This window comes from Lethenteron reissneri, chromosome 54 (genome assembly GCF_015708825.2).
Source record: "Lethenteron reissneri isolate LAM-NWPU_2019-01 chromosome 54, ASM1570882v1, whole genome shotgun sequence".
In the NCBI taxonomy this organism is placed as follows: Eukaryota; Metazoa; Chordata; class Hyperoartia; order Petromyzontiformes; family Petromyzontidae; genus Lethenteron; species Lethenteron reissneri.
In genome coordinates this window covers 1,535,089-1,549,708 of record NC_083832.1, presented here as the reverse complement: position 1 = coordinate 1,549,708, position 14,620 = coordinate 1,535,089, and the positions used below count along the sequence as shown (strand labels likewise).

At 55.8% G+C, this 14,620-nt stretch overlaps 1 protein-coding gene across 1 annotated transcript in view; it reads left to right on the top strand.

Annotated features, from left to right (window-relative positions):
• Positions 1–10,944, top strand: part of LOC133356455 (metabotropic glutamate receptor 2-like) — a gene marked incomplete at its 3' end in the record, with an annotated part of 28,994 nt that extends 18,050 nt beyond the window's left edge. Inside the window, 3 exon segments of the mRNA XM_061573987.1 lie at positions 81–291; positions 4,283–5,370; positions 10,813–10,944. Of these exon segments, the coding sequence (XP_061429971.1) occupies positions 81–291; positions 4,283–5,370; positions 10,813–10,944 (1,431 nt within the window).
• Between the last annotated feature and the right edge of the window lie 3,676 nt (positions 10,945–14,620).

Here is a 14,620-nt window from a genome sequence, read left to right as displayed (position 1 = left end):
GTGGCGGTGGCGGCGGTGGCGGCGGCGGTGGTGGTGGTGGCACAGCGAGTGGTGGTGGCGGTGCCACTGCTCCCACCAAGATGTGCGGCCGGAAGTCGCTGCTGAAGCAGACGAAGCACGAGCAGGAGCCCAAGGTGATGTTCGTGATCAACGCGGTGTACGCGATGGCGCACGCGCTGCACAACATGCAGAGGGTGCTGTGTCCCAACACCACCAGGCTGTGCAACGCCATGAAGGCCATCGACGGGGGCCGCCTCTTCAACGACTTCGTGCTCAACATCAGCTTCGACAGTGAGCGAGCGAGCGAATGAACGAACGAGCGAGCGAGCGAAAACACGAGTGAGCTGACGAGAGACCAAAGGAGCGAGGGAAGGAGCGAGCGAGCGAACCAGTGAACAAACGAAGGAAGGAGCGAGCGAATGAACGAGCAAGCGAACGAACGAGATAACAAGCGGGCGAATGAGCGTGAAAAAGCGAGTGAGTGAACGAGTGAGCTAGCGAATGAAGGAGCGAGTGAATAAACAAGTGAATGAGTGAGCGAATGAAGGAGCGAGTGAACAAATGAACGAGTGAACGAATGAGTGAACTAGGGAACGAACGAGTGACACAACGAGCGAGTGGGCGAGCGAATGAATGAGCGGGCGAGAGGAATGTTGGTGACTTTAGGAACTTTCCAAAGTGGAGAAGAGGTCATGACATCTAATTTATTTTAAACAGTGCCCTGTGCTAATGAATAAAACATCATATTCGCCGTGGTAAATATCAAAAAAATTATTATTTCGGGTTGCAGAGGTGGGGGGGGGGGGGGGGGGGGGTTGGCATTCGCCCCAATGTGTGCGAACATCACTGTCAGGATTTCACTTCGTCCAGTTCTCGTTTTGACATTTACTTTAAGTATCATCCCGACTGCTGCCAAGTCGCGAGGCGTCGGGGCATCTCCGGCGTGTGTGACATCTCCATCCTCGATTGACAATAGACAATACGAAAAATCCATTCAAATCTACATCCTCGTCATCCCTCTTTCTCCCCGTGTTTCCCCTTCTTCCTCCGCCCTCCTCCTCATCCCGTCTCACCCTCAACCCTCTAACTCCCCTGTCTCCTCTTCCCTCATCATCCCTCTTCCTCACCCCTCCTCTCCTCATCCCTCATCTTTCGCCCTCCTCCCCCTCCTCTTCCTCCTCCCTCATCTTCATCCCCCCCCTCCTCCTTCCTCCTCTCCCCTCTCTCTCCCTATGCCTCACTCTACCCCCTCCCCTTCTTCTCTTCTCCTCCCTCTTTCTCCTCCTCCTCCCTCCTCCTCCTCTCACTCCCCCTATTCGTTCTCCCCCCCACCCCCGTCCCCTTCCCTGTCTCATCTTCCACCCATGGTCCCCTTGACTCTCCCTGCCCGGTCGTGGCGGCGCCGCCACCGCCAATAAAGTCACTCGGCGCTTCGCACGTCATTCACTTGCGCCTCTGACGCTGAGCTGGAGCCGCTCTGTCGACGCTGCGGCCAGAACCTGCTGGCTGGGCACTCTTCCACCTTTTCACTCGATTCGTATTAAAAACATTTATTTATCAGGTAAGGCCCCACTGAGCTGCTATGTAGGTCTATTTTAGACGCCCTTACCTGGCTATCACAATTGATAGCTCAACGCAAGTGGCATATCGTCACGTGTGAATGTATATCAGCAGCGCAATGCACTGAACGCGTGATGTTGATGCTACACGACCACAGGGAGAGAGACACGCAAACTCCAAATATAACAGGCATCGTCAGGGTTGGGATCGAACCCAGGATCTCCTGTATACCAGGCGAGGTAGTCAGCATCTCTTAGCCACCACTACATTGAACGCTGCAGCAAAAACGTACGAACGGCGGTGATGACATCCATTGCTCGGCGTTCAGCCACAGTCTCTATCCGCTGCTGAACCAAAGACTTCCCATCGTCGCGTCCCGATTTCTAAGATTTGAAAATGCGCCCGATCGTTTCCGCACTCACCACACCACCACCCCACCCCCGTGTCGATGACATCTTTGTTCCCGAGAAGTGGCAGGCAGTCCTCTCCCACTCTCTCTCCCATCTCCCCGCGGAGTTCCTTCTCCACCCCCCCCCCCCCCCCCGTGCCTTTCCTGCCGGTCACGAGAGAAAATCTCCGAGTAAATTAGCCCGGCGCCCGCCCCGCGGTAGCAGCAGCAGCAGCAGACACCCCCAGCCGTCCTCCCCGCTTGCCGCCCACCGGGACTCGGTAATTGGCAACATTTCATTAAAGTCCTCACTCCCTCACTCCCTCCTCCCCTATGGGAGCACGCAAAGCAACAACAAACGGCGCGCACACGCACACCGCCGCCGCCGCCGTCTTGTTGTTGTTGTTGTTCCAGGCACGTGGCGGTGGCGATGGTGGTGGCGGCGGCGGCTCGACCGTGGTCTTGAGACGGCTTCCCGATAATGAGGCAGGCGCGTTGATTCTCTCCCCTCGCCGCAAGGTTTAGAGGGAAGGGAGTACCCGCCCCCCCTCCCCGAAATAAAGAATAATCCATCGGCCACCTGTCAGAGCCCCCCCCCTTCCCCCCGACGTCTGCGTAAGAATTAGTAAAGTCCGGCGTTAATGATCACTCCTGCCGCAGCACCGTCTGAAGTTTATTTTCTTACTGGCAGCGGGTGAGCGCTAATTAGCGGCGCTGGCGGACTTTACCTGGGGGGTGGAGAGGGTAGAGGGGGGGGGCACCTCGCTCCCAGACCATTGGAGTCACCGGAGAGCTACCCCACCACACTCGGCTGAGTATCAAACGTCTAACGCATGCTTTCGTTTTCTTCTCGGTGCGAGGATGCACATCTATTTCCCCTCCTCGCTTGATAACTCGCTCGCTCGCTCGAAACTCCAACGCAAGCGTACAAGTGGCCCTGTAGTGCTCACGGGTCAGAGGTCAGATCGCTGATCCGGCACCGCTGAGGTCCGAGGTTCCAGTCCGTGTTTTGGCCGCCCACTGCGGTTGAACCGGCATCTCGAGTTTAGTTGCGTTGATGGTCTCAGCGTGAGAAACCGCTACTACAACAATTTTTATTTTATTTTATCAGCTGTAAGACCCCATGAGCTGCCATGCAGCTCTATTTCAGAAGGACCCAGCTATCACAAATGATAGCTCAACGAAGTGGCTTTTCATCACGTGGACATTTACAGCAGCCAAATGAGTTCTGATATCAACTCGCCATTGATGTTAGCCGTGGCTGGGAATTATGCCCAACCAGATGGGTTTGTAGCACAGTGCACGAACCACTGTGCCACCACTCGCCACTGATCACTGCACCCCCCATCGCTGAGCCCTGGGTTCAAATCCAGGTTTCAGCCGCTCGCTCTGATTAAACCGGCTTCTCAACCCAGTCACCAGCGACTGACGTAGACCCATAGACTCACACAGAGACCCATAGACTGACATCGAGACCCATAGACTAAGATGCAGCTCCATAGACTCACATAGAGAGCCACAGAATCACACAGAAACCCATAAACTCACATGGAGACCCATAGACTCACATGCAGCCCCATAGACTCACATAGAGACCCGTAGAATCACACAGAAACCCAAATACTCACATAGGCTGAGTGTTCATTAAGCAGGGTTCTCAACTCGAGCGATATGGGGCTCTCAAAATCTGTCACCAATGACTGTACACGAAATAACCCAACCGTATATGAACATGGCTCTGCACTTCTCTTGGCTAAATTTCAGCTCTGGGAATTAAAATATCAGTTTCACTGTTATGCGGCGTTCTGTGTGGAACAGAGTGTCTGCTTCCGTGTGCCGTTCTATAGAGAGCAGAGTGCCACTTGAAGAAGAGCGGATCTCAGTGGTAGATCTGTCATGTCTCCTTCCACGGGCCTGTTCTGTAGAGACCAGAGTGTCACTTGAAGAAGAGTGGATCTCAGTCGTAGATCTGTCATGTCTACTTCCATGGGCCTGTTTTGTAGAGACCAGAGTGTCACTTGAAGAAGAGCGGATCTCAGTGGTAGATCTGTTACGTCTGCTTCTGAGGGCCGTTCTGGGTAGACCAGTGTCACTTGAAGAAGAACGCACCTCAGTCGTAGATCTGTCATGTCTACTTCGACGGGCCTGATCTGTAGAGACCAGAGAGTCACTTGATGAAGAGCGGATCTCAGTGGTAGATCTGTTATGTTTGCTTCCAGGGGCCATTCTGACCACCGCTCCACGAGGTTTCCGAGCGGCCTCTCCGTCTCGTGACAACGCCCAACTGCTGTCCCTCCGCTCCCCTACACCCTCCCCCCCATCTCCCTGCCGCAGCTCCGTACCGCTCCCCCGGCTCCGGCAAGGTGCGCCTGGACGCGCGCGGCGAGGGCGTGGTGCGCTACAACATCTACGCGTTCCAGCGCGACCCGCCGCGGCGCCACCACCACCGCTACGTGCGCGTGGGCCACTGGGACGAGGAGGCCCTGCGCGTGAACGCCACCCTCGTGGCCTGGGCCCGCCACGGCGGCGCGCCGCCCGCGTCGCGCTGCAGCGAGCCGTGCGGCCCCGGCGAGGCCCGGAGCGCTCGGCCGCCCGGCGACGCCTGCTGCTGGTCGTGCGCGCCTTGCCGGCCCCACGAGTACCTCGCCGACGAGGCCACGTGCCGGGACTGCGGGCCGGGCCGCTGGCCCTCGGCCGACCTCTCTGGGTGCCGGGACCTCCCCGCCGAGCACCTGGCGTGGGGCGACGCGCCGGCCGCCGCGTCCGTCTGCTTCGCCGTGCTCGGCATCGTCGGCACGGCGCTGGCGGGCGCGGCGCTGGCGCGGCACGGCCGCTCGCCGGCGGCGCGGGCGTCCGACCGCGCGCTGTGCGGCGCGCTGCTGCTCGGCGTAGCCGCGTGCTACGGCACGACGTTCGCGTTCGTGGCGCGCCCGTCGGCTGCCGCGTGCGCCGCGCGCCGCCTGGGCCTCGGCACGTCGCTGGCGGCGTGCTACGCGCCGCTGCTCGCCAAGACGATCCGAGCGGCGCGCGGCGTCGACGGCGGAGGAGGAGGGGTGGGGGCGCGCCGCCTCCGCTTCGTCAGTCCCGCGTCGCGGCTGCTCCTCTGCCTGGCGCTCGTCGCGGGCCAGCTGGCGTCGGCCTGCGTGTGGCTCGTGGTGGAGCGGCCCGGCGTGGTGCGCGACGCCTCGCCCGAGCGCAGGGAGCGCGTGGTGCTGCGCTGCAACGTGCGCGACTCCAGCATGCTGGCGTCGCTCGCGTACGACGTGCTGCTCGTCGTGCTGTGCACGCTGTACGCCTACAGGGCGCGCAGGTGCCCCGAGAACTTCGGCGAGGCCAAGTACGTCGCCCTCACCATGTACACCACGTGCGTCGTCTGGCTCGCCTTCCTGCCCATCTTCTACGCCACCGCCAGCGACTACAGGGTAAGCGCGCCTCTCGGTCGGTAACCCGCTCACCGGCTTGCCCGATCGCTCTCGTAGAGAGAGAGGGACAGAGGGGGAGGGGAGGGCGACTCGGAGGGGTCTGGAGAAGGAACCTCAGACGAGGAGCTGGAAGGCAGCAGCAGCATCCGGCACTACCAACAAGTGCCCAAGTTCTGCGGTCCTCTATATACAAAAATAGTATCGTCCAATCAATTAAGGTTTATACGTGGGCGAGAAAACCGGAGCATCCGGAGTAAATACACGCGTGTGAGGGGGCAACGCTCTATCCTGTACACATGGAGCAGCATTTTGTTGTGTCACCTTCCCGCTGGCGAGCCAGGAAATAGCACCGCCTCGACAGGTAAGAAAGATGGACCCGATGGAGATGAGTCCACACTTTGCTGTGCCGCCTTCTTCCGGCGAGCCAGGGTACAGCTCCCCCTCGACACTCACGGGCAGAATGGAGTTTCACAACCCGTCTGTGGCGCGATCCACCAACCCTCGCTGCTGTCTCCACGACGCACAGAGGCAGCAGTCACGTGCAGCAGCAGCAGCGTGCAGCAGCAGCAGCGTAGTCACCACTTGTCACAGAGCACGGTTACGTTTCACTTGAGAGCTCAAGAAACACGAGAGGATGAGTCTCATTTGCACCACCGTAATCACCAACCACCACCGTGATCACCATCACCACCACCGTGATCACCACCACCATGATCACCACCACCACCGTGATCACCACCACCGTGATCACCACCACCGTGATCACCACCACCGTGATCACCACCACCATCGTGATCACCACCACCGTGATCACCACCACCGTGATCACCACCACCACCGTGATCACCACCACCACCACCGTGATCACCACCACCGTGATCACCACCACCACCGTGATCACCACCACCACCGTGATCACCACCACCGTGATCACCACCACCGTGATCACCACCACCGTGATCACCACCATCGTGATCACCACCACCGTGATCACCACCACCGTGATCACCACCACCGTGATCACCACCACAATCGTGATCACCACCACCATGATCACCACCACCGTGATCACCACCACCGTGATCACCACCACCGTGATCACCACCACCGTGATCACCACCACCGTGATCACCACCACCATCGTGATCACCACCACCATGATCACCACCACCATGATCACCACAATCGTGATCACCACCACCGTGATCACCACCATCGTGATCACCACCACCGTGATCACCACCACCACCGTGATCACCACCACCATGATCACCACCATCGTGATCACCACCACCATGATCACCACCATCGTGATCACCACCACCGTGATCACCACCATCGTGATCACCACCATCGTGATCACCACCACCGTGATCACCACCACCACCGTGATCACCACCACCGTGATCACCACCACCGTGATCACCACCACCGTGATCACCACCACCACCGTGATCACCACCACCATGATCACCACCATCGTGATCACCACCACCACCGTGATCACCACCACCACCGTGATCACCACCACCGTGATCATCACCACCATCGTGATCACCACCACCATGATCACCACCATCGTGATCACCACCACCGTGATCACCACCACCACCGTGATCACCACCACCGTGATCACCACCACCGTGATCACCACCATCGTGATCACCACCACCATGATCACCACCATCGTGATCACCACCACCGTAATCACCACCACCGTGATCACCACCACCATGATCACCACCATCGTGATCACCACCATCGTGATCACCACCACCGTGATCACCACCACCACTGTGATCACCACCATCACCATCGTGATCACCACCACCGTGATCACTACCACCGTGATCACCACCACCGTGATCACTACCACCGTGATCACGGTGGTAGTGATCACCACCACCGTGATCACTACCACCGTGATCACCACCACCGTGATCACCACCACCACCGTGATCACCACCATTACCACCGTGATCACCACCACCGTGATCACGGTGGTAGTGATCACCACCACCGTGATCACTACCACCGTGATCACCACCACCGTGACCACCACCATCACCATTGTGATCACCACCACCACCGTGATCACCACCACCACCGTGATCACCACCACCACCGTGATCACCATCACCACCGTGATCACCACCACCACCGTGATCACCACCACCACCGTGCTCACCACCACCACCGTGATCACCAACCACCACCGTGATCACCAACCACCACCGTGATCACCACCACCACCGTGATCACCACCACCACCGTGATCACCAACCACCACCGTGATCACCACCACCACCGTGATCACCACCACCACCGTGATCACCACCATCGTGATCACCACCACCACCGTGATCACCACCTTCACCACCGTGATCACCACCACCGTGATCACCACCACCGTGATCACCACCACCATGATCACCACCACCGTGATCATCACCATCACCGTGATCACCACCACCACCGTGATCATCACCACCACCGTGATCACCACCTTCACCACCGTGATCACCACCACCACCGTGATCACCACCACCACCGTGATCACCACCACCACCATGATCACCACCACCACCGTGATCACCACCCACCACCGTGATCACCACTACCACCATGATCACCAACCACCACCGTGATCACCACTACCACCATGATCACCACCACCACCGTGATCACCACCACCACCGTGACCACCACCAAAACAGACAAGAGTAAATAACAAATAAATTAAAGGTTCAGCAAAGAAGCGAAGCGAAATCAAAAACCAACGGCGTGGTCGTGTGAGCAACTGAGAATATCTCACAACCACGGCTCGCTGTTATAAACGGAATCATGAGTTTATAATCCGAGTAAATTCCCCATTTGAGATGTGACAGATCTGTGTCAAGGGTGACTAGGCCAGCCGACAGACACGGCAGCAAGAGTTACACATCCATTAATAAAACACGATATCAAATATTAAAGAGATTAAAACTGGACGATCTTACAAAACAATGAATGTGCATTCGCGTGTGCACAACGTGTGTTTAAAAGAGTAGAGGGATATGGCAGGTTGGTACTTCCACAGAAATCTAGGATTTCTAGAAATCTCATATCTTTCAAACCGCTCTTCGTGTGTTTAACTTGTTGCCTTCCCCAGCGCCTCCTATGAGCGCGGTCGCCTACATACGGTGCCAAAAAAGTCCCCCACCCGCATAGTGCATACGGGAGAAGGCCAGGGTTTTGGCTCCAAACCGTTGCAGCAGAACGAGGGTATATACAGAGAGGAATCGAGGCTTCGCGAGCAAACAATCCGGGACACGCATCCCAGAGCACTTTTGGAGATTTTATGACGGCTTGAATACGTCCGTAGATGCCCTATCACGGCCAACCAGTTCCTCTTCACCTGTCGGTGCCCCCATCCCCTGGGGGTGGTGCGAGACGCGCCCTTTCCCAGAACCAATGAGGTTGCAGGCTCCAGCAGTGGTTAAGAACCACCGCGACCAACGATGGTGGACGTGGTGGACGCCACCGCGCGACACGGACAATCGAGAAGGAATAACAAAGCCCTTCCCCCCACCCCTCAGATTGGGTCACTTAACGTGGGCCTGGAAAGGGGCAATTGGTTAGAGGTAGCGAAACTTGAAGGTGATTGGAGGTAGAAATGCAGAAATGGAAAGGGCAGGAAGCGGAGGGATGATTGACGTGGAGGGGCGGTTGGGATCCGTGAGGAAACGTGGAATGGTGATTGGTTGGAGGAGGAAGTGGAGGGTCCAGGAAGCTTCGGGAAAGGGGGCTTGAGGGATATATAATAGGGGAAGCGAGCGAGTTCGCCCTCTGATCGGTTACTTAACGGGGGCCTGGAAAGGGGAAATTGGTTAGAGGCAGGGGAACTTGAAGGTGATTGGAGGTAGAAAAACACAAACGCAAAGGGCGTGAAACGGAGGGATGATTGACAGGGAGGGGTGGTTGGGATCTGTGAGGAAACGTGGGACAGTGTTTGGCTGCAGGGAAAGTAGAGGATCAAGGAAGCTCCGTAGCAGCGGCAGCGGCGGTGGCGAGTCGGCTCGTGTAGACGGTGCTGACACCGCTCTCGGCACCAACGACGACGTCGACTTAGACAACAAACATGGCACACGCACACGTGTGGAGGGAGATGGCTGTTGTAATGGCGTGTGTAAAGAGACGAGGTCATACGAGTCACATGGGCATAGGTAGTCTATGGGCAATGTTAGTCTATTGGCAATGTTAGTCTATGGGCATTGGTAGACTATGGCTAATGTGAGTTTATCGGCAATGATAGCTAGTCTGTGGGAAATAATAGTCCATTGACAATGGTAGTCTATGGCCAATGTTCGTCTACGTGCATTGTTAGTATATGGGCAATGTTAGTCTGTTTCACTATTTGTAAACAGACGCTAACCACAGCGCCACCGCTCCCAACCCCCAAAAGACAGCCAAAGATCCCCCCCATAGCCCTAACAGACTGTTGGGGCAAGTGCTGTTAGCGAGCACCTATTAAGGCCGGCACGGCACAAGAGGGGGTGGGAGCTCAGCACCGTGCCCGGCCGCCTTTGTCTCCCTCTTCTGGATAGCCGTCTAAGAAAGACGTCGACTGCATCGTGCACTTTGAGATGAGCTTCTGCGGCCGTCTGGAAAGCTCTTCCTATCGATATTCGGAAGTCACTGGAGCTATCCATTTCTAAATCGTCATCTATCTTGACAAACTAATTTCTTTAGAACTGCTTGTTGTGTTTAGTTTGTTGTCCTTCCCCCGCACCTCCAGTGAGCACGGTTGGACACGTACGGTAACAGTGGCGATGTTTCCACATCGCACAAGGTACTTATTTAAGGCTGAGTCGGCCTAGGGGTAGGCCGAGGAAACAGTTCAGATAATCGTCACCACCGTAATCACCACCACCACCACCACCACCGTGATCACCACCACAACCGTGATCACCACCAACACCATGATCACCACCACCATCACCACCGCGATCACTATAACGTTATCACCACCACCGAGATCACAGAACATCGCCGCAGAGCCCCGGGGCTTTGCCACGGTGGCTAGGAGATGTTCACTACCTCGCCTGCTATGCAGGAGGTCGTGGGTTCGATCCCAACCTTACGCCTGCTGCTGCTGTATATTTGGAGTTTGCGGCGTCTCTCTCCCCGTGGATTTTTCTCTGGTTCCTCCGGTTTTTTCCCCTCCACATTTAGAATCAACGTCACCACGCGTTTAAGAGTATTTGGCTCCTACCATGAACGTCCACGTGATGACGATGATGATGATGATAAGCCCACTCTGTTGACCCATCATTTGCGATGGCCACGTCAGGGCTTCTGCAAAACGAGCGACGTAGCAGCTCAGTCGGTGTGTGGGGGGGGGGGGACCTTACCTAGTGAGATTAAACACGAAGACGCCGGGTGTCTGTCGGCCCTCCGCAGGTGCAGACCGCCTCCATGTGCATGTTTGTGAGCCTCAGTGGCTCCGTGGTCCTCTGCTGCCTCTTCGCGCCCAAGCTTTACGTCCTGCTGCGGGAGGAGCAGCGGCTGCGACGGGAACAGCAACAACAGCAGCGGGAGCAGCAGGAGCAGCAGCAGCAGCGGGAGCAGCAGCAGCAGCAGGAGCAGCAGCAGCAGCAGGCGAAGCGAGGCGTGTCGATCCGCGTCGGAGTCGGCGGCTCCGTGACGTCGCAGCAGAGTGCGGGTGAGCACGGCGGCGGCGGTGGCGGTGGTTGTAGTGATGGTGGCGGTGGTGACGGTGGTGGTCGTGGTTGTGGTGATCGTGGTGGTGACGGCGGCGGTGATGCTGATGGTGGTTGTGGTGATGGTGGCGGTGGTGACGGTGGTGGTCGTGGTTGTGGTGATCGTGGTGGTGACGGCGGCGGTGGTGGCGGTTGTGATGGTGGTTGTGGTGATGGTGGCGGCGGTGACGGTGGTGGCCGTGGTTGTGGTGATCGTGGTGGTGATGATGGTGGTAGCGGTGGAGGTGGTTGTGATTACGGTAGCGGTGGTGGCGGTGGTGACGGTGGTGGCGGTGGTTGTGGAGATCGTGGTGGTAGTGACAGTGGTGGCGGTGGTTGTGGTGATCGTGGTGGTGGTGGTTGTGGTGATGGTGAAAGTGGTGGTGGTGGAGGTGTTTGTGATGACGGTGGCGGTGGTGGTGTTGGTGGCGGTGGTTGTGGGGAGCGGTGGTGTAGCGGTTAGCAATACAGTATATAATTTAATGTTGGCAGTATATAGTACGGTATATGCTCGTGTGATACAATAGAATAAAGTTTAGATGGAAGCATATTATATAATTTTTTACGACGTAGAATTGTAATGTATTACTTGCTGTTAGTAACTCAGCTTAGTGTAGAGTATAGTAAGTATACTGATGGTGCTATGCAATTTATACTTCAGTTTTTTATGTAGTTTATACTTTAGTTTTCTACGTGGTGGTTGAGTAACTGCAGCTACATATCATTAACATTCCTTTCCTTTGTTACTGCTAATCCCTGCACCCCCCCTTGGTGCTGTTGATCCTGCATAATGCATGGGCATAATATGACTTTGATACCCCCCCGCCCACCTCCTACGCATTTTCCATGTATATGCTAAATTCCTCTTCATATGAACATTCTTTTGTTAAGGCGCTCTTTCTTCCACCTCCAACGCAGCTTATATATAAGCTCCTAGCTTGGCATTGTCTCATTCTTCACCTGAGGACGGCTGCTTGCGTTGTGGCCGAAACGTCGTGAGAATTGTTTTATTATGTTTTATTTTTATTATTTTATTACTTCCCTTCTACGTGACTTTACCGAAAGAACCAAGAAGATGAACTTACAGATAATGCTTCTTAAGCTCCCACAATGGACAAGTGCGGCTGTGGTCTCACTGAGATGCGATGCGTGCCGCCATCTTGACTTATCTGTGTAATGGCTGACGCCCGTGTAGTACAGTGGAAATCTGACATCGTCACTTCCTGGTCACGTGACCAACATTAGCATAAAAAAACAGGAACTTCCTGTGACCGTATGCTCCATAACTGCCGTGAGGCAAGACAACCCGACACAGCCAACTAATAATATTTTTCACGTAAATAAAACATGCCAATTAGTTACTACTTCAGCAGGAAACGGTTGTGTGTTGCAGAGCAAACCCACAGCATTTACAATCTGAGTACGACATTTCGCCAGTAATTACAACCAACATCATCAAGGGGACAGCCAGATTTGTGGGGAAATCCTCCTGTTTAGTTCCAGTAAATAGAGGGATAGATGTGATGATAGATGTGATTACTAACTGGCTGTGTCGGGTGTGGTGGGTTTCACGACACATTTTAATTACTAAATCTCACCCAAAAAACCTCTTGTGGATGATATTGTTCGCGAAAGCCTACAACGTGTTATAAACAATCTCAGCATCGCCCCCGACTTGAATTACCAATCACGACCCTGCCCCCCTCTCTCTTCCTCTGTATCTCACTCCGCCCTTCAACCCCCCCCCCCCCGCTCCCCCAGTTCCCGTGCTCGTCCCGAGCGACCCCGCTCTGTGCAACGGACGCGAAGTCATCGACTCCACCACCTCCTCGCTGTGAGCGCTCTGCTCATCGGGAGAGAGAGCCCTCTCACGGCGCTGCCCGCGGGGTCAACTCTCTCATCACCACTCCAACGGGGTCAACTCTCTCACGGCGCTGCCCGCGGGGTCAACTCTCTCACAGCCTGGCCAGCGGAGTCAACTCTCTCACGGTCGCTCCAGCGGGGTCAATTCTCTCACAGCAACTCCAGCGGGGTCAACTCTCTCATCACCACTCCAACGGGGTCAACTTGCTCAAAGCAACTCCAACGGGGTCAACTTTCTTATCGCCACTCCAGCGGAGTCAACTATCTCATGGCCACTCCAGTGGGGTCAACTGGTCAGCTGGTGGTGGGGAGTGGGTTGGGGGGGTGAGCAGGAGGGGTTCAGGTGCCGGGACTATGAAAGGGGTTCGGGGTGGGGTGAGAATTCATACATGGGGGAACCCACCCCGCCCCTCCCTCAATCCCCCGCTCGCCCGCCCTGCCCCTCCCCCCCCTTGGCCCCTCCCCCTCACCTCCTACCCTCGCTCCTCCCGGCGAGCGTGTGGTTGAGGCTCGGAGTGGCGGAGTGATGGCTGACCCTCAAGTGCGTAGACCCGGTCCGCTGCCATAGAAACGTGGAATGTACACCACCACGGGCTCAGAGGCCACCACACAGCACCACGCGCGACTTGAACGAATCCGACAAATGACATTCGCAAACATTCCGCATCTCTCGTTCACATTTCTCCAGATTTTCTATTTATTTTTGACTCAACGACTCGGGGAGTCTATGAGCAGTGTTGGTCCATGGGCAGTGTTGGCCCATGGGCAGTGTTGGTCCATGGGCAGTGTTGGTCCATGGGCAGTGTTGGTCCATGGGCAGTGTTGGCCTATGGGCAGTGTTAGTCTATGGGCAGTGTTGGTCCATGGGCAGTGTTAGTCTATGGGCAGTGTTAGTCTATGGGCAGTGTTGGCCTATGGGCAGTGTTAGTCTATGGGCAGTGTTAGTCTATGGGCAGTGTTGGTCCATGGGCAGTGTTAGTCTATGGGCAGTGTTAGTCTCTGGGCAGTGTTGGCCTATGGGCAGTGTTAGTCTATGGGCAGTGTTAGTCTATGGGCAGTGTTAGTCTGTGGGCAGTGTTAGTCTATGGGTAGTGTTAGTCTATGGGCAGTGTTAGTCTATGGGCAGTGTTAGTCTATGGGCAGTGTTAGTCTCTGGGCAGTGTTGGCCTATGGGCAGTGTTAGTCTATGGGCAGTGTTAGTCTATGGGCAGTGTTAGTCTATGGGCAGTGTTAGTCTGTGGGCAGTGTTAGTCTATGGGTAGTGTTAGTCTATGGGCAGTGTTAGTCTATGGGCAGTGTTAGTCTATGGGCAGTGTTGGTTTATGGGCAGTGTTGGTCTATGGGCAGTGTTAGTCTGTGGGCAGTGTTAGTCTGTGGGCAGTGTTGGTTTATGGGCAGTGTTGGTCTATGGGCAGTGTTGGTCTATGGGCAGTGTTAGTCTATGGGCAGTGTTAGTCTATGGGCAGTGTTAGTCTATGGGCAGTGTTAGTCTATGGGCAGTGTTGGTTTATGGGCAGTGTTGGTCTATGGGCAGTGTTGGTCTATGGGCAGTGTTAGTCTATGGGCGGTGTTAGTCTATGGGCAGTGTTGGTCTATGGGCAGTGTTAGTCTGTGGGCAGTGTTAGTCTATGGGCAGTGTTAGTCTG